The sequence below is a fragment of the Grammomys surdaster genome, unplaced genomic scaffold (assembly GCF_004785775.1).
Source record: "Grammomys surdaster isolate TR1022 unplaced genomic scaffold, NIH_TR_1.0 213, whole genome shotgun sequence".
Classification (NCBI taxonomy): domain Eukaryota; kingdom Metazoa; phylum Chordata; class Mammalia; order Rodentia; family Muridae; genus Grammomys; species Grammomys surdaster.
This window is the reverse complement of record NW_021604658.1, coordinates 3,608,282-3,635,222: the sequence shown is the minus strand read 5'-3', so window position 1 is coordinate 3,635,222 and position 26,941 is coordinate 3,608,282. Positions and strand designations below refer to the sequence as shown.

The window sequence follows — 26,941 nt, the reverse complement described above, 5'->3', positions numbered from 1 at the left end:
GGAGTCTATATTGTGTGTGTAGCTTTTGCCCTGTAGCAAAAAACACTTAGGTGCTCTACCTGGTTTCTTTAGTCCACACTGAGGCTCTTACAGGGACACTCCCCTCCCGCACGTCCACTTTTTTTCCCCGTGCTGAGATGCAGTCTCTTGATGTAGCTCTGGCTGTCCTCAAACTCACTGTGTAGCTGAGGGCTGGCGCTCACGGAGATCCACTGAACTCCAGGCTTTTTTTTGACGTTCAGGCTAGCCTGGAGTTTACTACATTGCCAAGGTAGTCTTGGACGGTGGGACTCCTTTTGCTTTAGCTTCTCCTCCCAAATGATGATGATGACCTTTTAAGTAATGTATCTGACTTCATGATTCAACCCCCCCCAAAACCCAGTTCCTAAAGGTATGTGAATGGAGAAGCTGGAGGTGGGAATATGCTGATAATGGTATAAGCTGGGCGGCTGCCACAGCAGGAAAGAACGTTTTTATCAGCCTCTTTAGCTTGAACCAACCTGAAGCACAGTTACCTTTAGTAAAGCCTTGCTCGTTGATTAGCGTCTCCAGGAGGAGAAGGAGGTATTGAGCATATAGGGCTGAAAACGAGGCACAGACGCATAGAGCATGGGCAGGGAGGTGGAAAGCCAAGTTGTGGATCAAAGATGGAAAGGATAAGTGGAGGGAAGTGGACATTGTCCTCCCAGTGCACAGAGGAGGAACTGGAGACCAGAGACACATAAAGCTCATGACAAAGTGATAAAACCACTGATTAAGTCTCTCTCGCCCAAGCATGTGTCAGCAGAATGTTCCGAGAAAGAAATTTGTCCCTAGAAGATTTCAGCCTTGTACAGATATCACAGGATACTAGTTAGTTCTGTTACCAGGCCTTCTATGCTTAGAGAACTGCCCCCCCCAACACAGACACACACACACAGAGGCACACACAGACATTTTGAGACACGGTTTTATTATTTGGCTGTGGATGGCCTGAAACTAGCCATGTAGACCAGGCTAGCTTAGAACTCAGAGCCTCTGCTTTTCGGGTTCTGGGATTAAAAGTATGTGTGCCAGCCAAACTGCTGGGTGTCAGACCATAGGTGCTTGATACATTCAAGAACTTCAAATAGATGACCCAAAGAATAAAAGCAGCAAAGGATGCGAGGCTCTAAGAGAAAAGGGCTCACTTAGCTCCTTTGAGGAATTTGGCAGTGTAGGGTCAATCAGCCGTGACATGGGTTGACTCAGAAGGTAGTGAGTTTGCTCTAAAAAGCGTTGAGATTTGGTTGCGATTCAGGCAAGAACCATGTGGGTCTATGAAATAAATAAGGTAAAAGCCTATGTGTTTGGAGGGCTTCCAGGACACTCAGCCCACTACACGGACTTTCAGGGGACCGTAGTTACTGGAGCATTTGCTGTACAAGTCCCAAACAGTCTTCTAATCCTTCTTTGCCAAGGGAAGGATTTTTAAGGAGCTAAAAAAGCTAAAAGCTAACTTCTTACTTAGCATTGAATTATTTATTTCAAGTGTTGTGCAATAATCATTCAGTAGTGAGCTAGAAAAGCTGTTTTTAGTCCAGGGTGCAGAACATTCCCTGGGTGGTCCTCAGCCTTAAACACTGTAGGCCCATACATCGAGGTTTTTTTTTTACCTCAGCGTGAACCAACGCTGAACTGGTTTACTGTAACAAAAGTCATTGGAAGCTGACTGTAAGTCAGAATTCAAATTCATTAGTTCGAAGTGGTGTGCTTAATCCTGAAGGCGGGAACTGTGTGCTATCTTCCTTGAAGGTAAACTCACTTGAGCGAGATAATTAAATTTGTACCGTTAAGTAAATATGGCATCAGAGCAGAGGCATGTGACTAGCCTATGAGATTTCACCAGTTCTGACAGATTGACCCATCCCTGTTCATTAAAAAGACAGCTTTCTCCAGTGAACACCTGCTAGGGAAATCTTGGGACTCAGAAGCCATAGGATTACATCCTGACCTTGACCTACCCAAGCTGTGGGGAGCTGGGAGGTTCCTTCAGGCTCTGGGCTTTACTTAAACTATAACATGCACTGTAGCCTGTAACTCTGGAGTCCCTTCTTTTTAGGATGTCATGTATACAATACACTTGTTACCCTATCTTAGTTCTCCAGGCTTTAGAGCCAATTGTCTGAGTCTCTCACGTGTTGTTTGATCCTTGCTCAGTGTTTTCTTATTTATTCATGAACCATTTTGTGTTTTCTGTATCTATAAAGTAGATGGGTGGGGATAATTTAATTTTCTCATCATATTGCAGAGGATTGTGTTCAGATCACAATCTGAATCATACCTGGCATATAGTAAGTTACCTTGTCAGCGTGAACCATGACTGTTATGTGTAGCCTTAACCTCCAACATCCCCCGGCCTCTTTGTTTTTTCAAGATTTTACTACATTTTAACTTACTGTGTAGCTCTCATGTAACCTGGGGAATGAACTCGTCATCAGACTTAGCAAATGCTTTAACCACTTCAATCTCATGCTTTTTTTTTTTTTTTTTTTTTTGGTTTGGTTTTTTTCGAGACAGGGTTTCTCTGTGTAGCCCTGGCTGTCCTGGAACTCGCTCTATAGACCAGGCTAGCCTAACTCTGGAACTTAGAAATCCGCCTGCCTCTGCCTCCCAAGTGCTGGGATTAAAGGCGTGTGCCACCACCACCCGGCCATCTCGTGCATTTTAACTCTCTGCAATTCCACTGCATCGATTGCTAAAAATATTTAGAAAGCATGGGTTTTTTGTTTGCTATTTTTGTTTTGTTTTTCTGTAGAGCATGTGGCTTTAGCCTTGGAAGGTGCTGGAAGCCTATTCTTTAGGAGTCTATTGGTTTTAACCACAGACTTCAAAGTTATCCTTAGGACTCTAAGGAAAGATATTTCATTAGCAAATGCTCCATAGATTTCAGGAATAGTGCAGACTGAAATGTAAGTCAGCAGATATTTTGATTTTTTTTTTTAATATATTTTAAATTGATATTATGAAATGTAAATATTGATATTTATACTTAGCATAGTATCTTTAGATAATAGCAACTCTGAATTATTTTCAAAGGCCCGATAGCTTTGAGCTCCAACATGAATACTCTCTTAAAAGTTTTTGAGTTTATATTTGAATTGCAAAGGGCCCAGTGGCCAGTTCAGGAAAGAACTTTCCTAAGCAGGCCTTGTGAGAGTGACCCCCCAGCCTTTTGTCCTGGGGGATAGGGTGTGTTGCTTTGGGCGTCCTCTACTCTGTGGAGCTGAAAACTGAGCATTTGCCAGTCAGTATTTCTCTGGGGATAGGCGAGGGGCTGAGGACCGCTTTGAGCTGGCAACATCTGTCTTCTCACTGGCTAGTTATGTTTTCATGGGGATTTACCACTCAAACCCACTGCCACAGACTGGGGAGCTTAGCCTGCCTTTAGTTCAGCAGAGAACAACAGTCACCAAGTCTGAGGCCCTAGGACAGTTGAGGAAGGAGCCTGTGGGGGTCTGAGGGCAAAGGCAATTTGGAAGGGAGTCTGGGAGGCCTATTGTGAGCTCCCTAAAAGCTATGGTTGTATGAAAGAAAACACTAATAAAGGCCTTTCTATGGAGCAGGCTGCATGCCTACTATATACACACATGCACTAAATTATCACACCATCCTTCTTGTCTGGTATATCATGGAGTAGGCACTATTTTCAAAACCCTTCTGCATATGGGTGCCCGAGGCTCAGAAGTGACTTACCCAGGGATGTGCAGCCAGTGAGAGCTGGTCCAAGGCTTCCTAGGCAACAAAGCTGCCAGCATTCTCTCTACCAAACACGAGGCAGACATGACTGTGAGCAGGGGCATCACCTGTCCTCAGGCCCAGCCTTGAAACTACTGGTCACATGGCTCAGCAGGTGTGGGGTAGGTCTCAATCAACATCAAGAGGCATAGATCCCAGACTCTGGTTTTCAGCAATGGATGGAAGCACCCAAGGCCCTGAATCCTCCTGTGCACAGCAGATATTTCTTCCTTTAGAACCAGTCCCCACCTTCTGTGTGCTTAAAGACAGTGAGGGTAAATGAGACCCAAAGGCAAGGAGGAGGGACCATCCTGCAGGCATTCCTTTCCTTCTGTTTGTTTGACAGAGCCTCTCTATTGTAATTCTGGGTCACATGGTACTCAGCTCAACATCAATTCTGCCTCTGTGGGGGTGGGGGTGGGATGGGGGAGGGTTGGTGATGCTTGGATCACACCATGTAACACTTAGCACCACTGAGGTGATAGATCCCTATGTGAAAGTCATGAAGATATACAAATTTATTTTATCCCTGTCTTTCCTGGTGACCTATGTCCCAGTGTGGAAATCACAGTCAGGAAATTCCTTTATAATTAACTCGTCTCCCCTGTTTCCATGTGAGTCCATTCCCTTTGGTTCTTATAGAGACGATGGGAGAAGTCCCCTGCAGAAATCCTTGCTCTTAGCTAAACCACACTCGTGTTCTAATTCTGCCAGTTTCTAGCATTGCTCACAGTTCCCAACTCCTCCACCTCGCCGTGTGCTTCATCAAGGATGAGGTCTAGGCAAGATCTAGTGGTATTTGCTCCCCGTCTAGCCAGTTACAGTGACACTAGAAAACCCGTAGACATTAAGGATAGACAGAAAAGAATAAGACTGAGTAATATGAAAGTGACTGACCTGACCCTTGCTCATAACATGCACATCTGTTTCCTGCTGGGTCTCGGGTGGCGCCAGCCAAAGTTCCAAGGGAAAGATCTCCTTTGTCCCTCTACCCAAACACTAACCTTCCTGCTGAGATGCTTTAACCAGCTCTTAAGTATAATATTAGCCTTGTGCGTATAGAGGTAGAAATGAGCCTGGCTACCAAAGGCAAGAGATAGGAAGGATGATTGATTGCTGGTGCTGGGAGATTTCTTTTTGGAGTGTGAGAATGTTCTGGAATTAGATAGTGATAATGATTGTACAACCTGTGATTATACTAAGATCCACCGAATGTTATATTTAACTCATGTATCCATCCTTTTTATGTCTCAAGTACTTTTGAGTCAAAATCTCCTATCCCAGGCTGGTCTCGAACTCACTAACCTCATTTTCCTTTTCTATGAATGAAGACACTAGAGTTTCAAAGCTTTGCCTTTTGTCATTCTGAGAGAGAGGGTGGAGAAGAATTGAGCTGTCAAAAGCACTTGGTGCTTTTAGGGTGGACATGGATTTGACTTCCAGCACCCCCATGATAGAGCACAGCCATCCATAACTTTAGTTCCAGGGGGATCTGATGCCCTCTTCTGACCTCTGGGCACCATGCACACAAGTGATGTAATGCACTTGTGAAAACTTATATAAAACACTTTAACACGTAAAAACTATTTAAGACCAAAAAAAAAAGAAAGAAAGAAAGAAAGAAAATCAAAGTTACCAAAGAAAAAGGGACTTGAATGACTGAGTAGGCTTTTAATTTCTTCCTCAGAATCCTGAGAACCCTTCAGTGAGATAGGAACTTTCTGATTTGACTCAGCTTATTCTGCTCACTGTTCTAACTGCCCTGTAAACAGCGTGATTTCCATCCACAGATGTAGAAGAAGAGCTTAAGCGAGAGCTGCACTGTCAGATTTGGAGCCTGCGTCTTCTGGGGTGACAAAGCTCCTCATACTTCAAATGATCAAGGGCTCAGTCCATTCCCAGAGGTCACACCTGCTCCCCACACCTCTGCATTCGGCTACCCTCCACCCCAAACCCAAAGCCTGTTTATTTTAATCATTTTGAGACAGGGTCTTGGCTGGGCAGTGGTGGCTTTAATCCCAGCACTTGGGAGGCAGAGGCAGGCGGATTTCTGAGTTTGTGGCCAGCCTGGTCTACAGAGTGAGTTCCAGGACAGCCAGAGCTACACAGAGAAACCCTGTCTCGAAAAACCAAAATAAAAGAAAAGAAAAAGAAAAGGAAAAAAGTGCTACCAACTGTACAATACATCTCCATTTTTTTTTTTTCGAGACAGGGTTTCTCTGTGTAGCCTTGGCTGTCCTGGAACTCACTCTGTAGATCAGGCTGGCCTCGAACTCAGAAATCCGCCTGCCTCTGCCTCCCAAGTGCTGGGATTAAAGGCGTGAGCCACCACTGCCCGGAGTGCGGAGATGTTAAAATGGTTAAAATGTCTAAAAAAAAAAAATGTACGCACAAGTGGTAAATTTGTCTTGCTATGTATCCCACATTGGCCTCGAACCTGCATTCCTTCTTCCTCTGCCTCGTTAACAAATATGGACCACTACACCGTGCTCCAGCAGTTCTACTTTAAAAAAGGAATTGCTGCCTTTCAGTCTCCCAACAGGGCCAGAAATGAATGGTTTTGACTACCAAACAGGAAACTGAAAGCCCTTTCCGTTTCTTTGAGCTGGCTGGAAGGGCTGGGCCTGCAACTAGTACTGTATCCTAAAGGATAGGAGAAAAGTTTTGTATGGCTTGAAAGAAAACAAACAAAACAAAAAAAACCTCTCCTGAAGGCCTGCACACCAGCCTTGGTTGACACACAACATGGAAAAGAACTGCCTTGTTGCCAGGCAGTAATGACAGCAAACAAATGTGTCTGACAGTCTGTTCGGCATCTCCTGTCTGAATTCTGTTTGCTTCATTTCAGTCGCTTCCTTAGCTCCCTTCCGGCCTCCCCACCTCAGCACCACCCCCACCCAGGGGAACACCAGGCTGTGCCAGGTTGTGCTGGGCTAGGCTGGGCCCCACAGGATACAGTGGCCCAGCCGGGTTATTCTTGTCTGTGTCTATTTGCAAGAAGCCTGTTGTTCTCAGTGTCTGTTTTTCTCATCATAAATGTTGAGTTGGCAGGGTCCCCAGGGCAGTGGAAGCCACGGTAGAAGACTGTCCAGACTTCTGCCTTTAAAAAAAAAAAAATGCATCTGGCTATGAGTGCCAGGCTGAGGAAACAGGGCCGCAGATGCTGCATCTGTGGGCTTACCTGAGGAAGTGTTCCCATCAGAACAGCTCTGCTTGCATCTAACCCCCTTGACAGGACCTGGTTTTCTACCAGCAGACTCTCACCAAACATGCCTGGAGGCACTGTCCTGTCATACCTGTGAGCCACCTTTGAGCCTAAGAAGAAAGTTTTTTTTACCCATCCATCCTTGCCTGCCCCTGCTCTCTAGGAACTTTAATCTGGGTCAGACTGGCGGTAGTTACTCCTAGGCAACTCGCTGGAGCAGATGGCCATCCCCAGTGCAAGTGACTTTTCAGCAAAGTTCGAGCGTCCTTTTAATGTCCATGTGCATGGATTCCATGAATGCACTGCTATGAAGTGTATTTGTTGTGAACATAAGAATTTTATATGGGGCTGGAGAGATGGTGCAGTGGTCAAGAGCTCCAGCTGCTCCTCCAGAGGTCCTGAGTTCAATTCCTAGCAACCACATGACAGCTCACAACCCCAGTGCTTCTTCTGGTGTGCAGACATACAGGCAGACAAAATATCTATATTCATAAATAAACTTTTAAATTTTTTTTACATTGCTTTATTTTATTTTATATCACTTTTCATGTTATTGACGATTTTACTGTTTGGTCATTTTATACATTTATACATTGACTACTAGTTGTTTTTGCCTTGTTATCCTTTCTAATCTTTTTGTTTGGGTGTTGTTTGAGATAGGGTCTTGCTTTGTAGCTCTGGCTAGCCTCAGACCCCACTCCCACCCCCCAAGAGATCCACCTTCAAGATTAAAGCATGTACCATGACTGGCTACTCTGATCATTCCATTTTTTTTGTTTTGTTTTGTTTTTAGGTTTTTTTGAAACAGGGTTTCTCTGTATAGTCCTGGATGTCCTGGAACTCACTTTGTAGACCAGGCTGGCCTCAAACTCAGAAGTCTGCCTGCTTCTGCCTCCCAAGTGCTGAGATTAAATGTATGTGACACCACACTAAGCTCTGATCATTCTTCAAACACAAAAACACAGAAAAGGGTAGGGTGCTGTTGCCTCGGCCCCTGAGCGCTGGAGACAGGAGGCAGGACAGCTACTGTGTAGGGAGTTTGTGGCTAGCCTGGGTTTTATGAAACCCTGGCACAAAGGAAAGAAAAGGAATAAACTGGGTTTTAATACAGCATGGATAATTTTTGAAAGAACTATGCTAGAGGCTGGAGATACAACTCCATGGTTAAGAGCATTTGCTGCTCTTACAGAGGACCTGGGTTCGGTTCCCCAGCAACCACATCAGATGGCTCACTCACAACCTTCTATAACTCTAGCTCCAGGAGATTAACACCCTCTTCCAGCCTCTGGGCACCAACTTGGATACATACACATAAATAAAATACATCTTAAATTTTGTAAATACTTGTGAGTAAAAAGCCTAACAAGAAAAATTACATGTTTGAGTGACAGAAAGCAGGGTTTTCCTGTGGAGCCATAATCAAGAAAGTCACAAAGAGCAGAGGGGGGGACGGTAGACTTGGAAGCCCAAGGAAATCTTGGAGTTGGGTGAATAATCGGTACCCTCTGCCCTTTGTTTTTGCCCCACTATGTTACCTTGGCTAGCCTGCAACACTCTTATGTAGACTAGGTTGGCCTCAACCAACTGAGAGGTGGGCCAGGTGCAGTGTGGCACATGACTTTTTGATCCTACCCAAGTGCACACCTGCCCATAATCAGAAGTTTGTATTTTACAGATAGATGCTAAGTGATATTCTGGAAATCATTGTGTAAATGCATTTGATAGCTTGTCAGTTCAAGGCCAGTCAGGGATACCTAGTGAGATTCTTCAAAATAAAAATAAGCAATTATTATGTGCCAGAGTCACACGGTGCGGGGTTTGGGGAGATCCTGAGGATGTGAGCCATACCTGTTGGACTCACAACATAGAGAAGGAATTTGATTTAAAAATTTAAATCCAGATGCATGGAAAAAGGAAAGCACAGTGGAACAAGGAGCCTCTGGAACACAGGTGCTTCTTGTGTGTCTTCCTCGGAAGGCCAGAGAACAGGGTGGGCAAAGCTGGGGAAGTTAGCCATTGCAGGCAGTCAGGCCCGGGCTAGAGCATAGGGCACAGCCTTGAAGTAAGTAGCAAGAGAGCAGTCTGTGTCATGTCTAGGCTTTGTCATGGGACCTTTGTGTTCATTTTGAGAGATTATGGTCCCCAGAGCAGCTTCATTGTGCCTGGGAGGTCTTAGGCTCCCTGGGCTGTCCTAAGAAATATGGTTCAGGTCTAGACAGCAGCTGGTGAGTATCTGCTTGCTCCTTAAGCTGCACCTGGGCAGGAAGGCATCCAGCAATCCAGCTGTTCCTTAGCAGCTTCTCCACAGGAAGTCTGCCTTTCTCTGGCCAGAGGCATCGACCCTGAAGACAGAATGGCTGCCCTAGGCACAGTGATCTGAGACCCATCTGGTGCTTTTAGTCATCTGTCAGCTAGACGCCCCAGATTTCTTCAGAGTTCCTTGTTTCCTTGTCTGTTTTTATACTGGTTCCCCCCACACCCCCAGAGCTGACTAGGAAGTTAAATTGGGATACAATTGTCATACCACATTAAAAATGCAAGCAGCAAGGCAGAGCATGGCCGACTCATGTCGGCCAGACGGCTCAGTGAGACCAGAGGAGGGAAGGAAACCTGTGCGAATGGGGATAGATGCCAGATTGCACCGCAAGCCCTGACTCCTTTCTGTCCCATCCTGTCACCTCTGCCACTGACAAGCTAGAGGGTGAAATGGGGCTTCTGCTCAGTGGGCATCATTGAGACCACTTACACAGCAGAAGAGGAGTCCTGGGGTCTCCACTTAGGACTAGAACTGCTGTGGCAGATGGAACTGACCAGGAACAAGGCAAGTAATGAGTGCAGGCTCTTGTGCTGGGGTCTGAGGAAGAAGAGGACAATCCAAAATGTCCGTACTGGTTTCCCATGCCTAGCGTTATGTGAAGCGACAGCCAGCACAGAGAGCTAATGTCAGGTCAAACCAGGAGAGATAGTGTGGATTAATTTTCCCAGTGAATTGTCAGGCAATGTCAAGAACGGAGGGGTATTTAATTACCTAGAGTTGTGTTGTTAAATAAAGATCAACTTTCTCAGTGTGTCCCAGGTTGGCCATAGCTTTCCAGCCTGGCTACTCTCTTGTATCTGTACCCTTGCCCCTCAAGTCACCTGAGGTGGTAAAAATAGCCCGAGTGTGTGGGATGCCTTGATCTCTGAACTGTTTATTCCATCTTCACCACCTCCCACCTCATGCCAGCTGCCAGCTAGACAAACTCGTTGCTGGCTGCATGTTCCCTTCTGTATGGAAGGTCGAGTTTGTTGTGATTTGGGGTCAGTTTCCCAAATAAGTAACATAGATGTCTTAACTATTTATTTGTCTTCTTGTATTTCAGTCCTTCCAGGGAAGTCAAGGGCGAGCCTACCTCTTCAACTCAGTGTGAGTATCTCTGACTGGGGCATCTGTTTATTGGGTGCAAGTCTTGAGGGGCAGGGAAAGTACTCCCTTGATTCAGTAGTGACCTCTGCCTTAGTAATATTAATAATAATAAAATCCCTCAGGGCATTCCCATTAACAACTGATAGTCAGTTACCTTAGGGGAAATTGTGTTGACAGCATCTCCAACTAAAAATACTATACTCACTACAGTGTCCCCAGCACTGGCTCTTTCCCCGGGGAAGACTCCTTCAGCATGGAGGTCAACCAGACCTGAGATTTGTGATGGGGGCGGTGGCCTTGGGGGGAAGGCTTAGGAAGAGTCTCATCCCTTCTGCAGAGGATGTCGACACAGCCCGTTGTCACCATGGTCATGGGATTCACAGCCTCTGACTGGGATAGGAAGACAGAGCTCACAGACATCTGATAAACTGTGAAAGGAAATGTAGCACATTCCTTGAAATCTGTTCTGTAAAGCATGTGTGATACTCAAGGCTCACTCCTCCTTATGATGAGGACTGAAACACATGGTCGTGTTCACCATCTTAGGCATCCTCTAGTCCTGTGGACCTGTATAAAGGCTGTGAACCTCCCTTTCAGTTTGAAGACTCAGGGAGATGGCTGAGGCAGTCCCGCCAAGCCTGGCATCATGGGGTTGGATCGCTAGAAATCTAAGCTTACTGTAGGAGGAGAGAACCCATCCCCATGCATGTGTCCACCCCATCGACAAGTAAATGAATATGAATTTTCTTTAGTTACAAGATTAAAAATTTGTGTCAGAAAATTTAAATCTTAAGCAAACTGTCATCCAGTGCTATTTTGGTCAACCCACAGAATTGAATCTTGCAGATCTAGGATTTATTCCCACTGAGACATTTCCATGTGGTTACCTTTGAGGAGATGGATGTTTTTCATTTCAGTTTTAGACCAGTTTTTTCTCCCTGTTGGCTTCCCTGGGAGTAGCCTTGTCCAGTCAGTTTTTGCCAGAAGCTTAGCTTGAATGACTAATGGTTGTTTATCCTTCTGACTAACCACCCGCTCGCTCTCTTTCTGTCTTTGGCATAGAGTTAATGTGGGCTGTGGGCCTGCAGAAGAGCGGGTGTTGCTAACAGGACTACATGCCGTTGCAGACATTTACTGTGAAAACTGCAAAACCACTTTGGGCTGGAAATATGTAAGTACAGAAGAGAGCTTGGGGGGAGGGGGATAGATAGCAGAGGGCCTCCTGGTTAAGGAATGCCAGAGGCTGCCTTCAGCCGTGTGTGCTCATACCTCCTGGCTCATCCCTTCATGTGTCCTGGAAGTGCTTCCGTGGGAGTGCATATACACATTTATTAACAGGGCCGTTAAAGCATCTCCTGAACCCTTACTCTGTAACAACACTCGGAAGACAGCTCAGTCAGCAGTGCTTGTCTAGAAACACAAGGACATGAATTCTGATCCCCAGCACCCTTGGAAAAAGCTGGGTGCAGCATTACATGTTTGTAATCCCAGAGCTGGGTAGGCATAGACCAGGAGAATCCTTGAGGCTGCCAGTCTAGCCAGTCGGTGAGCTCCCGATTCAATGAGAGACACTCAAGGAAGTAACTGAGGAAGACACTTGACATTATCCTCTGGCTAACACACACATGTACACATAAACAGATATGTACATATATACATAAAAAACACTAGTTGTCCAGACATGGCCCTACACACTTATAATCTTAAGAGGTTAAAACAGGAAGATGGCAGACCCAGATGGACGACATGAGACCCTGTGTCAGTAAACAGCCAGTCAGCCAGCCAACCAACAACAGTCAGAACTGACTAGCTGGGTTTGGGTCTCTACAAAAGTAGGATCAATGCTCCCACAGCTGCCAGCTAGTTTTCAAATGCTGTCTAAGCAGCGGAATGAGGTTCCAATGGGGCTCTGTCTCTTAGCTGGCTTTATGCCCTCACGCTCAGCCTTCTCGGTGCTAATCAATACAGTGCCACTTGGGCATGGAGGTGCAAACTGTGCAAGTAAAATACTGTGATTTTAGTATTTGGGAGAAGGTGGTAGAAGGAACTTGGCCTTGCTGGGGAACTAATAAAATCTCTTTAAAAAATAATAAAGTTTATTACAGGGAAATAAATTTAGAAACAATAGGGCTGTGAGGTGGTGGTGGTGGTGGTGGTGGTGGTGGTGGTGTTAGTCTTGCTAAGGGCCAGATTGGCCTGAGAATTGGGTCCTTTCTCTTAAGCCCCCCATGAGCAGTAATTACAGGTACGCACCACCATGTGATCACACAGTTCTACTGTTGATCCTGGGCTGCTTCATCCACTGACATGTTGGAGTAGAGGAAGAGATAACCCTGATTGGCTGGTTTCATTTGTTGCTTGAGGTTCAGGTTCAGTGATCTGACAATTTTATAAAAAGCTGTTGCCTAGAAACTTCATGGGAGCGAGTGCCCTAGTGAGCACTTGCCTAGCAGCCCTGAGTTTGATCCTCGGCATCAGGAGAGGGGAAAAAGATGGCAATCCACTCCCATCATGATGATGGGAAGACAGTGGGGAAGGGTCCGATGGCTCATGTTTTTTGTTTGTTTGTTTTGTTTTTTTGGTTTTTTCGTGACAGGGTTTCTTTGTGTAGCCCTGGCTGTCCTGGAACTCACTCTGTAGAGACCAGGCTAGCCTCAAACTCTCAAACTCAGAAATCCGCCTGCCTCTGCCTCCCAAGTGCTGGGATTAAAGGCGTACGCCACCACTGCCCAGCCTGATGGCTCATGTTGATGGCCTTAATGCACTCAACTCTGTTCTCCTTAGTTTTGGTATTTTTATGAACCTACAGAACAATCCTATAGTAGTTCTCAACCTTCCTAACGCTGTGACTCTTTAACCCAGTTCCTCAGGTTGTGATGACCCTCAACCATAAGATTGTTTCTGTTGCTACTTTATAACTGTAATTTTGCTACTGTTATGAAGGGTGATGTGAATATTTTTGGAGACGGAGGTTGTGGCCCATAGGTTGAGAGCCACAGCCATAGACACTGACTGAGTAGCTAATCAGTTGGTTAAGTGAACAGTTTCAGAGACTGACCCAGATTACTGACTCTTCCTGCTGGAGTCCAGTGCCACTGTCACAGATGCCAGTGGGTGGGTGGATTTGCTTTGCTTTTCTTCTGTATCACAGGATGTATCACAGGATGGCTGGAAACGGGTGTGTAGCCCAGACTTTACTGCTTCCTCCTGCCTCTGTTTACCAGTGCCGGGATTACAGAGATGCCCCTTGGTACCCGAGGAAAACTCACCCTAGTATTCTTTTTATTTTTTTTTAAAGATTTATTTATTTATTTATTTATTTATTTATTTATTTATTTATTTATTTATGTGAGTACACTGTCATTATCTTAAGACACACCAGAAGAGGATATTGGATCCCATTACAGATGGTTGTTAGCCACCATGTGGTTGCTGGGAATTGAACTCAGGAAGAGCAGTCAGTGCTCTTAACTGCTCAGCCATCTCTCCAGCCCCCCACTCTAGTATTTTTACTTTCCACTTCTGCCCAAAACACAGGCACAACAGGTCTTAGTCTCAAATCATAGCACAGTCTCTCTCTCTCTCTCTCTCTCCCCCTCTCCCTCTCCCTCTCCCTCTCCCTCTCCCTCTCCCTCTCCCTCTCCCTCTCTTACATACACACACACTCACACACTCACACTCTCACACAGTGCCAGGGGAACAATGAAGTATCAGGGAAATTCTGCTTACTCCACAGTTGTGTGCACATTCTCTGGTCTCCTGGCTCCCCTCTTCCTCCTCACTTTGTAGATTGATTCTTCACTCAACAAGACAACTTTAAGCCTGAACTCTTGTTCTAAAACACAAAGCCCCCAGGTTATGAAATAGACATTGTAGTTCACTAGTAATGCCCGCTGGGTGGTGGTAGCACAGGCCTCTAATCCTAGCACTTGGGAGGCAGAAGCAGGCTGACCTCTGAGTTCCAGCACAGCCAGGGATACACAGAGAGACCCTGTCTTGAAAACCAAAGGAAAAAAAAAAGCCGTAGTTCATATCAATATTTTGTCGGAACCTACTTAACAGTAGGATTCGTTTTCTTACTAATCTTCGGTTCAGCCAGAAGAGCTGCTTGTCTACTGCTTGTGCCTCTGTCATTACTCGAGTGACTCCAGGGACCCGTGCTCTGGGATAATGCATAAATGTCTGTGTGCTTCCTCGTTGCATGGAGATATCGGGCAGGATGGCTTTCTGTAGGACCCACTGAGAGGCTCCACAGGGGTAGAAGCGACCTGCCAGGAAGGTAGAGAGGGTGGGGTGGGAGGAGGTTCTGCAGCTCCGGGGTTCATGCAGTGTCTCCCTGGAGAAAGGCAGTGAAAGAGAAGCACCTGATTCACCTGATGTGGAAACATCGAGAACAAAAAATAGGACCTGGTTGGCCTCAGTACTGGTTTTTCTTGCTGTCCTACTTATGCATGACAAGTATGCCTTAAGATGACAACCAGGCTTCTCTGTGTTCCTAGAAACTCATGGAAATAACATAGAAACATGAAATGTCTGTAAGGCAGACTTCTAGTAAGCTTCAGAATTCCCAGTTTCCTAAAGAGCTCATGTGTGTGTGTGAACATCAGCTGAAGACAGGGAACACTCTGTAGCCTTAGATGGCCTGGAGCTCACACAGACCCGCCTGCCTCTGCCTCCCAAGTGCTAGGACCAAAGGTGTGCGCCATGTTGTCAGGATTTATTTTTCTTTTTTAAAAAAAGAAACCAAGAAACTTCATATGAAACCAAGGTTGTCTTCAACTCTAGTGCTCCCAAATTGGCTTCCAGATTCAGTAGCTGCCTTTGGTCTGTTTACTAAAGGCCTGTTATCTTAGTCTTCTAGGAGTACAGCAGTGTGCAAAGCAAGAACATCTCTGCTTTGCTTCAAGTTCTTACTGCATCACAGGCAACAGAAAGTGGACTAGAGATAAGGGAAGCTGACTAGAAGAGAAGGCTGTGGCATGCCCGGCCACAGGTGAAATTGGGATTTCAGATTGAGTAGCTGGGAAAGAACTTACTGGGATGCTGACCTTGAACAAACGTTTAAAAGAGGAATGATCCAAATAAATCCTGTCATGATACTGAGGAAGCCCAGATGTCCCTCAGTTGTGCTGTTAACAGCAGGAACTCGGGATGCTTGCGTGCTGGGGTGTTTGGCAAACCTGATGGCTGTCCAGGTGCCTGTCATCAGCCCTACCGATGTTTTCCGTGTCTCAGCAGTCATCTTTGCCTTCAGTCACTCGCTGTCTTTTTTTTCTCTTCCTCTGTTTTATAGGAACATGCCTTTGAAAGCAGTCAGAAATATAAAGAAGGCAAATACATCATTGAACTAGCACACATGATCAAGGACAATGGCTGGGACTGACCTGATAGCATCTACCCGGTCCAGCATCCACGTGAATGCCACCCAACTGAACATTCTACCCAAGCGTGAGAGAGTGACTGAACACACTCGGTTCCATCTACTTAGGGGTCTGGCCATCAGGGGGCATCCTCCCACCCTGGCGTCATCTTTTTTTGGTGACTGGCCTCTAAATCACTGTCTCTCTGTCTCTTTGCTTTGTATCTGTTTGTGAGTTGATCTCTCTGTTCTAGTGTTGGCTGAAAACAGTTATGAGCGGAATGGACCCTTGGCCGGGTGGTGGCAGCGCGCCTTGAAAAGGGGGACCCCCTGCCCACATGAGAGCTGCCTAATGGCCTGTCAGAGCAGTAGCACATGGGCATGAGGAACAGCAAAGGTGAACCTGAGAGTCCTAGGATTGGGGAAGGGGCAGGAAGGTGGAACAATACTGTACTCTCTTGGAGACCTGGTAACTTAGGCTTGAAATAATTGACTCCTTCAAAAGGACAAAGAGAAAAAAAAATACCTCATGGCTTTTGTTCTCTCTGATGACAAACTCCTGCCCTAGCATCAGACGTGTCAGGACAGCAGTTAGCACAAGAAGTGGCCCTGATTCTAGCTGACAGGGCAAGACCCTGGCATTCTGGACCTGGACTGGAGAAGGTCCTGCTACAGTGAGGGGAGGGTGTTGGGGGTTTAGTGACTGTGCCATCCCCCCTCCTGGGCAGTCACCTTCTTGGTCTCCTTAGCTCTTGTAGGTTGCAAGGAAAGATGCAAGCTGCAAATGTCCCTTTTAGCCTGAAGCACAGTAAAATCAGTAATGGAGGAGAACCAGGAACAGAAGAGTTGCTGTAGCCTGGGAGCTCCTGATAGCAAGCAGGAAGTGTGAAAATTGAGAACCAGTCAGCAGTTCTACAAGAGTAATGTGGCAGAGGTGAGGTTCCAGGAGGAACAGTTCTGGTTTGAGCCATCACAGGCTTGGCACGTCTTTCCTCATCGGATGGTCAGTAGCTTCCATGGGACCAGCAATTCTTTGCACATAGTGTTTCTGGGTTTTGGGTTTTTCCCTCCCTCAAATTCCGTCACCCTAACCTGGGAATCAAAGATCCACGATTCTATCCCTCAAGCTTCCATTCTGATACCCGAATGTTCTATGTGGAGAGACATCCTCTTTTGACAGTCTGGGTCCAGCAGTGGGAGGGATTACAGATTCATTATTACTCCTACCCACCCTACCAAGCTTCCTTGAGTTAGGGATTGGGAGGGAAAAAAAAATCCCTGTAAGTATGTTGAAATGAAAAAGAACTTATTGTATTTAATCAACACTGTGAAGGCTGTTTTGCAGCAACCAGCTATTATGTGGATCATGGCCGAAACTCCTTTGAATCAATTTCATTTCTTAGGCAGAAAATAATGTTAAAATATGGGCGTCTTAGGTACTTCTCAGCATCTTACGTCTCTAACTAGGCTGGTCCTCCAATAAATTCACCTCTGAAAAAAAAAAAGCCCAAGAGAAGAGGGAGCAAGAGAGTGCACCCACGGAGAAAAGAACCTGTAGCATAGGTTAACCAAGGCTAGCGCAGCCCACCAGGAACATCAGTTCACATCTTCAGCAGAACAAAATTCCCAAAAGGAGAGAGCTGTGGTGGCATGGCTTTGTCCCGCATGTCCTCATCTGGAAATGGACAAATTGAGACTTGTCAGGGCAGTAGAAAGCCAGCCAGCTCAGTAGACTGCCTGCCTTCTGGGGCACAAAGGGATTCCTAGAAACAGAATTTTGTTCTCAAGTCTGCTTGTCCTGGGCCCTGGAAGACTAGCTCTGCCTCACACCCCAGCCACTGGACTGCAAGGCCGGCTAAGACGCACGGGGATTGGGTTTTGGTTCCAGAAAAACCACCCGTGGCTCCCGGGCTCAAGTTGTCAGTGACACATTTTTCCACTTGCACATTCCTAAGCTGGCTTGCCAGCTCTGAGAGTCATTGTCCCCACTCCTTTATCCTGTTGGATGTGGCCTTCATTTAAAGATTTGATTAGACCCTTTGCTCAGGGAATACCTAGCTATATACTACAATATACTACAAGTCCTTTTTTTTTTTTTTTTTTTTAGGTTAGGGGTGGGGGTGAAACCTAGGTAGTTTCTTTAAAACTAAAGTTAGTGACATGTAGAAACTGGATCTGTGGTGCCCTGGAATCTCACGGGGTAGAGAAAGGAGACCAGTGTGCCACTGTTTGTCCTAGGGGCAGGGTCCTTAAACTACAAGTTTTGGGGGTGAGACTAAAACTCATCAGGTTTCCCTCTGACGGTAAAACCAAAAGTGCTTCTTCTGACCACTCACAGTTTGTCTGCCTAACTTCTCAGTATTAGCAAGGCCGCGGCTGAGCGGCAGAACTCCTGCACCCAACGCCTCGGTCAGTTTCTTTCTTTTTTTTTTTTTCTTCCTCATCAAATGATTGACTCAGCATAACCAAAGACCTCATCCCTTCACTCCATATAGGTTCAGGGAATGGGAAGTTGATTGGGTGAACTTGGGCAGGGGTAGGCAAGGGCAGAAGAGAGGAGAAAGGGAAGGCCTAAAGGTCTGTACCTCAGCTGCCAGCTACCTTCATTTTGAATTGAAGTCTAGCTGACCAGCTTGTTCCATCTGCCCTGTGCCACTGTGGGTGACCGGGCCTTGGCCACCCTGGGATATATCCACCCCACCCCACCTCCATATCTCCCCCAGGCTGCTGACGAGTAGGTCAACATGAGTCAAGTATAGCTTGATGCTTACCGGCTCTCAGCCGGTTCTGGGTGAGTACCGCCCAGCTCCTATGACAGATCATGTACATAAAGTCAAAATCTTAGCTGGTGGATCAATGTGTACAAAAGAAGTGTCCCCTTTATAATAAGATTTCCATATATATATACAGTCGCTTGTGAAATATACTTTTGTAAATAATATTTAATTTTTTAAATAATATATTTGGTGCTGTATTCTCAGATCCCCTGAGAGCACTTTTATTTTCAATTCTATAGCTTCCTCTGTGTTTCTTGGAGTATATTTTAAGGGAAAGAATAATCATCAAGATACTTTTTTCTTTAAGGATCTGTCACTATAAGATGGATTGAGGCTTTAAAACATTTTTGCAGTTTTCTGTTTGCATTTTTACCCAGCAGAACAGACTAGTAAATTACCAGGTTGTGAACTGATACTTTCTTGCCCAGTATTGGCTAGAAAAGAAACAAGCTTAGTAGTAACAACTTAAGAGTAATTGCTATAGTTGAGAGAACTTCCAAGAAATTGGAATAGACTGAGTGTGTGTGTGTCTGTGTGTGTGTGTGTCTGTCTGTCTGTCTGTCTGTCTGTCTTTCACTTTTCTGTTTCCTTTCCTACTGAGGACACTATGAACTACAGTTTACACCTTGGGCACAGAGTTTTCCCTCTCTGGTTTCCATGTGTGAGTGGACCAACAGTCCGAAGCAAGCTTTTCTTTCCGAGTGTGGAGCTGTGGCCAGTTCCTCTTCGTCTGTGTGTTCATCTTCTACAGCCAGTGAAGCCAGTCTGTGAGGATAAGCCAGAGTGAAGCCTGCTTCTGAGATGAGAGCAGACCAGCCTCACATCCCAGGGCTCTGGTTGTTCTAGAAGCCATGTCATATTAGAGTTTAGGTTAAAAGGACATTAATAACTTTTGTTTTTAAACTTTAATAGCTTTTGTTTTTTTTTTAAGGTCAGATTGCTTGGGGTTCAGGCAGAGGCTGGCAAATCAAATCTTGAACACAACTTTTGTATTAAAAAAAAAATCTGCCTCAATGGAGATGCTAGTTCTATGACTGGGAAAGATTGTTTTAAAAATCGTGTTTGATTAATAAAATTACTATACAGCCATGAAATGTGCCAGAAAGGCGTCCTCCTGGGCTTAGATCTGTACAGTGTCTTACATGGTTTGGTGAGAACAGGAGTCAGTTTCATTTTCCCAGCCTGCAGAGACTGTGTACCATGAATTTGTCTGTCTGTGTTTACAAACTGTATTTGTTGGGTTTGGGATTGCTTTTGTTTTTCTTTTTTCCTTTCTTGGGTGGGAATCTTTTTTCCCCAGGTCACTTTGCTTCAATAACAAAGGCAATTGTTTTTTAATAATTTGTCTTCACCTCCTTCCGGTATTTGTATATAATTCAGTATTAGTAAGAAGTGCGTTATTTCTGTCATTGCTGATCTGTGTTGGTGCTCATTTGAGAAAATAAAGTTTTCAAATACTAACTCTTGGGAGAACATCTGTTTTCTTTTGATACAGTGTGTGTATATATATCTTGACGTTTAACATTTATATTATTGGGAGTCCTGCATGAGGCCATCTGTCTAACACTGGGCACAGACCTGTTAGATGATACCATAAAGGTTATTTCCCCTAAGGACAGCAAGCCAGTTGATGAATGAATCTCAGGTCTCCTGTTCATCTGCACGTTTCTCCTGGCTTTAGCTATCAGAAGTGCAAAATGACCTTTACCCAGTTATCTCTGCCATGACCCATCTAAGAGTCTAAGAGCTTAGCTGACGTCATTGTCTTTGATATAAGATTGCATTAGGAAGAGTGCATGCTGACAGTGGGCGTGTAATACATACCTGTTGCAATACGTGAAAAAAATAAAAATAAAATCTGGTTCAAGTATTAAATTGAGATTACAAGCACTAGCAAATCTGTCACTGTAATAATCCAGCTGTTTATATTTTATAGGCATATAATCTTGAATAAACAGTCACTTGAAATTACAGTAATATGCACTTAAACTTACTGGTGCCTTTTTTTTTTAAGAATCAACATTATACTAGAATCCATGCCTGTGCAAACGTGTTCTGTATTCTGAACTACTTCAGAGGGCTAGACGTGGTGGCACACACCTTTAGTCCTAGCACTCAGGAGGCAGAAGTAGGCAGAGTTTAAGGCCTGTCTGGTCTACGAAGAGTTCCAGGACAGATAGGGCTACATAGAGAAATCCTGTTCAAAAAAAAAAAAAAAAAAAAAAAAAACCACAGGAGTGAACTCATGAACACACACACACACACAGACCCCCTCCTCACTTCCCAAGACTTGTCACCTTGGGCCCAGCTGCGGTTGTCTTCTTGTCATTGAGCACATTATCTCCTTCCTGTAACCTGTTTTGGTTCAGTAGACTTTACTGTTATCTCATTCTTGTTTGCCTTTTGTAAACAGAAATGAGAAAAAATGTGCAGCAGACATCCAATCCCAGGCCAGGCAGCCGGACCCTTGTTCTAATCTCTTGCTCCAAGGGACTGAGGCTGGGACGGGAGAGCACCAGTGCCTGGGTCTCTGCCTGACCTGTGACTCTTCTGGTTTTGCTTGCAGAACATTGAGCAGGGTTCTTAAGCTCAGGCACTCTTTACAGCACCCTAGGAAATCTCATCATCCTTCCTACAGGAGAGCTGACTGCCCTCATTTCTTTAAACTGATGATCAACAAGCATGATTCTTGGGTTTGTTGTGTTTTTGTGTGTGTGTGTGTGTGTTTTTAAGATTTATGTATACGAGTACACTGTGGCTGTCTTCAGACACACCAGAAGAGGGAATTGGATCCTATTACAGATGGTTGTGAGCCACCATGTAGTTTCTGGGAATCGAACTCAGGACCTCTGGAAGAGCAGTCAGTGCTCTTAACCTCTGAGCCATCTCTCCACCTGGGTTTTTCCCTATACTGTGGTTCAAGGTGGGTTTTGGTGTGGTTTTGTTTTTGTTTTTTTTTTGTTTTGGGGGGGTTTTTTTAGATTTATTTATTTTACCTTATGTGTATAAATGTTTACTTGCTTGCCTGTATTTATGCCCTTTGGACCCTTGGGATTGGGGCTAGGGATAATTGTCCGTTGCCATGTGGGTGCTGGGAATTGAACCTGGGTCCTCTGAAGGAACAAGGACTCTTAACTGCTGAGCCATCTCTCTAGCCCCTGTTTTATTTTTAGATAGGGTCTCACTATGTAGGCTTGGGTGCCCTAGATCTCAGAGATCCTTCTCCCTAGTACTGGGACCAAAGGTCTAGTTCAAGTTCTAATCTTGAGCCTCTCCCCTTCAGCCTTAGTAAGCCGGCTGTAGCTTCCTGTGGTGCAATCTCATCTGCCAACCTTGGCTGCTCTGTGCTCTCTACACCCACCGTTTTGTTTTTATAATAATTCTCTTCAAGATGAGGAAACCAAAGACAGAAGACCATAAAGGCAAAGCTAGGATTTTCTGTAGACCTGGTGGCTCATGTTGTGATATTGGCACTGGGAAGAATGGGGTGGGAAGGTTTCTATGAGACTGGCCAGTACAACAGTGTGAAATGCTGTCTCAAAACAAACAACAACAACAAGACCAAAAAATTTTAAGACTGGGTGGTCGTGACACATACCTTTAATCTTGGGAAGTAGAAGCAGATAGATCTCTCTGCATTCCAGGCCAGCCTGGTCTACAGAGTGAGTTCTAGAACAGCTGAAGCTACACAGAGAAAACCTGTCTTGAAAAAACAAAACTACAAGGCAGCTTCTAAAGCCACCTCATATGTAGCACCGGCCCACCATGACCTTTGGCAGATGTTAATCTCACACCCAAAATGTCATGGCTGTTTTCTTTTCTCCCTCCCTTCCAGCTCTTTCCCCATAATCTTCAGCAAAATCAAAAGTGCTTAACATCTAGAATCTTCAAGTCTAGCGGCTAGGGATGCAGCCCAGCAAAAATGTAAGACCAGCAAGTAGCTGCCCAGGAATCTGGTCTCCAGCACTGGATGAACCATGCTGGAGAATGACAAGTGCTAAGGTTGTCCTTGGAGAAAGGCCGAGTTTGATAAGTATGAGTCTGTGTCAACAAAAAGAACCAGCTTTTGGACAGCCCATTCAGTCCTGTCTTTAAAAAAAAAAAGATAACTGTCTGAGAGCAACCATCAAGATGGCATTTGTCTGAGGACCTGAGAGAAATCCAGCCTTTTGATTACTGGAAACTAAGACCAGAGAAAGTCTGGCTTTTTTTTTTTAAGGACTTTTGATTGGTATTGTTGTTGCTGTTTTGTTTTGGGTTTTGGGTTTTGAGGTTTTTTTGGCTTTGTTTGGTTTGGTTTGGTGTAGTTTTTGGAGACAGGGTCTCTGTGTAACAGCCCTGGTTGTCCTGGAACTCGATTTGTTGATAAGGCTGTTCTTGAACTCACAGAGATCCACTGCCTCTGCCTCCCTAGTGCTAGGATTAAGAAAGGCATGTGTCGCTGGGCAGTGGTGGCGCACGCCTTTAATCTTAGCACTTGGGAAGCAGAGGCAGGCGTATTTCTGAGTCTGAGGCCAGCCTGGTCTACAGAGTGAGTTCCAGGACAGAGCCAGGGCTACACAGAGAAACCCTGTCTCAAAAAACAACAACAACAAAAGAAAGGCATGTGTATATTGTTTTGGAGAGAGAAAAAAAAATGTTGCTTTCAGTTAAGAATGATTGATATTTAACCCAACATTTCAGCATATGAAAGTGACTAAGATATCTCAATATCTGGCAATCGAAGGTGCTAGACTCTTGTGGAACAAGCCAAGAGGCTGATTTTGAGCATAACAGCCAGTTCCATCAAAGTAGTATGCAGGTGCCTTACAATTGGGCCTATTGGATTCATTCCTGGGAGGGGCTGTGGGAGGTCACAAGAGCCTCACCTGAGACTGCGGCCACTCCTTCTTACACTATCTGTAATCCCTTCCAGCTATCTGTAATCCTGTCTACGCCACTGGTGGTCTCAAGGTCTTGGAAGGTGTGATAAAGTGTGTAGGGTTAACTAAGTGAATGATGTCATCTCTGCAGCCCGTGGGGGTGAGACTTTTCAATTCTGTGGCTGTTTGGGTGGCTCACAGGATGACCCCTCACCCATGCTCATGTAAGTAAGCCCAGCAAACTCATTGGTTTCCGAAGTTGGATCTTGGTGTAATGGTTACTTTGGTCTATCTTTGGAATTGTATTTGGCAGGTGGGAGGTAGATGTTTTTGTCTGCCCAGGGGAACAACAGGCTTGGTGGTTCACCCCTATCATCCCAGCTGGAGGAAGGCAGAGGCAAGGGGACTAAACATTCAAGGGCAGCATGGACTATATACTGAGATTTTTTTTTCTTGAGACTACTTTTTTAAAATTAAATGTCATATGTCACATAAAGAGATTTCTAATTTCCAAGTTATATGAGAATCATTTTAATAGAACAGCCAGAAATGCTAATATTCTGAAGGTGCTTAGGGAATCATTTGAAACCCATGACAGAACAATTAAGTGTTGTTTGGGGGGAATTAGAATCATGCTAATGACTTATCTCAAGTTCATGAACTCAGAGCCAAATTGAAGGCATCGATGGAGGCCTGTAATAGCAGCACCTGGGAAGTGGAGGCAGGGTGGGTGAGAGAAAGGCCATTCTTTTGTGACCACCCCACACTACATTCAAAGCAACGAACAAAAATTCCAGGACACACACAAAAGAAATCACCAGAGTTAAGTGTTCAGAGGAGAATAGACAGATGTCATCTGGCAGCATAGACATTTCTCTCTGAGAAAGCTGCTGCAATCTGGGACTCAGATGCCAGCACCAACCTAAACTACTAAGAGGTCAAATACAGGCTGGCTGGTGGTGGCACATGCCTTTAATCCCAGCACTCGGGAGGCAGAGGCAGGTGGATCTCTGAGTTTGAGGCCAGCCTGGTCTACAGAGTGAGTTCCAGGACAGCCAGGGCTACACAGAGAAATCTTGTCTAAACCAATCAATCATACAAACAAATTAAAAAGGAGGTCAAATACAGTAACACTATGTAGTCCCTGCCACATATTTGATATTGGCACATGTATTCCTTTATGTGGTGTAATTACAACTCACTCTGAAAGACAGTACTAGCAAGTAGGTGTAGCATTCATTCCTCTAACCTCAGGCCTACAAGGAGGTAACACCCACACACAGGTTCTGGGCCTGCTAGTGTAGTGGCATGAGGCTTGGACCTACCCAACCAGGTGTTTAGTAGAGAGTGTGCACGAAAGAGCTGGGGGCATGGTTCCATAGTAAAGCACTTACCCAGCATAAGCAAGACCTGGGTTCTATCCCAAGCACCATTAAAACAGAACCAATGACTTAAGGGAGATGGAGGAGGATGAGGAGGGGTCTAAAAATCCATTCTTGGCTCTGATGGGCACACACACCTTTGGTGGTTTTCAGGAAATCAAAATTAGCTCATACTTGCACCTCACTGGAGAAGAGAGACTGTCAGACTTGGCAATGCTGTCAAGTGTACTCCCATAGCCTCCCCTGAGAACCCCCAACTTCTGGGCCACTTCTCCAGAGTGAAGCCATACAAGCAAAGCAGCCAAGCTAAGGAATCAGAAATGCTTTGTTTAAGGCCTTCATTAAGGAGTTTCTTGGGAAATTTTTGGTTTTCATCTGCTTAAAGCAAAAATGCTTATATAGAAAGTTCTTAAAATGTATTGTTATTCATGTCTTTCCTCCATCCCATTCTTTGGAGCCTGAATAGCATTTACAACATACTTTGCAAAAGTGGAATGAGCTGTCCTTCATTTGCCTGGTATGTTCTGTACCCACCCAGTCCCCAGTGGACATCAAAGCTGTCCCCTGAATTATGCTTCTGCTGGTGGCACAGCTCTTTGTTGAACATGATGTATGTATGACCCAAACTGCTGCTAATCTGATAGAAAAACTTGCTTTAGCCTGTCCAGTACCCAATCCTTTACTTCCCCAGCAGTTGGGAGAAGGCTCCCTGCACCCACATCTTTCTGGAGGCATGCAGGCATGATGATGTTTCCATGGCGACAAGACATAGCCAATGTTCTGATTTCATTTAGTTTTAGATCTCAATGATATTATAAAAGAAATTGTTTACTAAGGAGAACGACAGCCATCTGAGAGATAAGACTGCAGGAGAGGAAGAGCCACTGACCTTCTGGAGGATTCTTTGTAGGAAGGGCCCGAGGGCATTTCTGTTTAACAAAGGGGTTGGGCAGTCATCTTGGAAAAAGCTGTGTCCCAGAGGACTGGCACAGACTAGTTGTGTCCAGAGCATCTGATACTTCTCTTGCATTGGTGAAATCCATGTTTAACTTGAGGGAGGCTTGCCTCAGAAAGGGTGTGCATCAGACTGAAGAACCTATGTTGTGCTGAAGCTCCTTCCTGCCAGTGGGCTGGGGTCTCTGGGACTAACAGAAGTGAAAAACAGGAGTCAGATGTCTAGGTTCTGAGCATAAATGGGCCCAGTAAGAGGCCCAATGGACTCTGTAAGAGTTGTGAAGGCAAGGGGAGCATACGAGGGCCCAGGCAGATCTGGGACCCTGAACTTAAAGTCCATTAGTGCTTAGGCAGTGATGAGTGTAGACCTGGTGTATGTCCAATAAAATGGAGAAACAATCGTGCAACTGGACAAAGAAAAGAATCATTAATATAACAGAAGATAGCAAAATGAGGCTCCTTTTTTCCCCCTTTTTGGCACTTCCTAAACAAGTTTGTCACTTCAATATCTTTTTTTTTCCTGTTTTGGTGGGGATGGTGTGACAAGAGTAAGAACTGACAAATAGTGTGTCATTATGACCATGGGGCAGAAGCCAGTCTTCAGAGGACTAGAAGCCCATCTTTTCCCTGGCCTCATCTAAGAAATAGAGCATTGTGGGAAACAGAGAGAAATACAGACCCACCTGAGGGGTGGAAGCTACAAAGACCAAAGCCCAGGCCTGGATGCTTTGGCCCCATCCTCAGCCCGCTGTCCCACTACAGTGTTTTACCTTTTCTTAATAAATATCCCCATTTCTATCCAGAGTTTAACTTCAAAGGCGTGGCTTTTTCTCCATCTCTCCTCATGGTAGCAATTGGGATTTTTCACCCAACCCATCCTAGACCTTTCTCTTAAAAACTACTAAAATTGTCCTTGAGCTTCCTTTTGAGTCTATTTCTAATTTTTTTAATTAACACACATGTATGAAATTAGTTTATAAAATTATTGCATTTCTTTTCTTTTAAAGAGAGACTAATGAACTGGAGCGATGGCTCAGTGGTTAAAAGCACTGACTGCTCTTCCAGAGGTCCTGAGTTCAATTCCCAGCAACCACATGGTGGCTCACAGCCATCTGTAAGTGGGATCTGATGCCATTTCCTGCTGTGTCTGAAGACAACTGCAGTGTACTCATATAAATGAAATAAATAAGTAAATATTGAGAGAGAGAGAGAGAGAGAGAGAGAGAGAGAGAGAGAGAGA

General features: G+C 45.0%; 1 protein-coding gene across 2 annotated transcripts in view; it reads left to right on the top strand.

Moving 5' to 3' along the window:
- Positions 1–19,964, top strand: part of Ypel2 (yippee like 2) — a 59,490-nt gene extending 39,526 nt beyond the window's left edge. Inside the window, exons 2-4 of one of the 2 annotated variants that reach the window (XM_028772460.1) lie at positions 10,324–10,367; positions 11,430–11,538; positions 15,661–19,964. In XM_028772460.1, the coding sequence (XP_028628293.1) occupies positions 10,324–10,367; positions 11,430–11,538; positions 15,661–15,750 (243 nt within the window). In that variant the 3' untranslated portion in view covers positions 15,751–19,964. Of the gene's footprint in view, positions 1–10,323; positions 10,368–11,429; positions 11,539–15,660 lie in introns of those variants that run through there. The other variant, XR_003712017.1, reaches the window with a different exon arrangement.
- Positions 19,965–26,941: the final 6,977 nt, after the last annotated feature.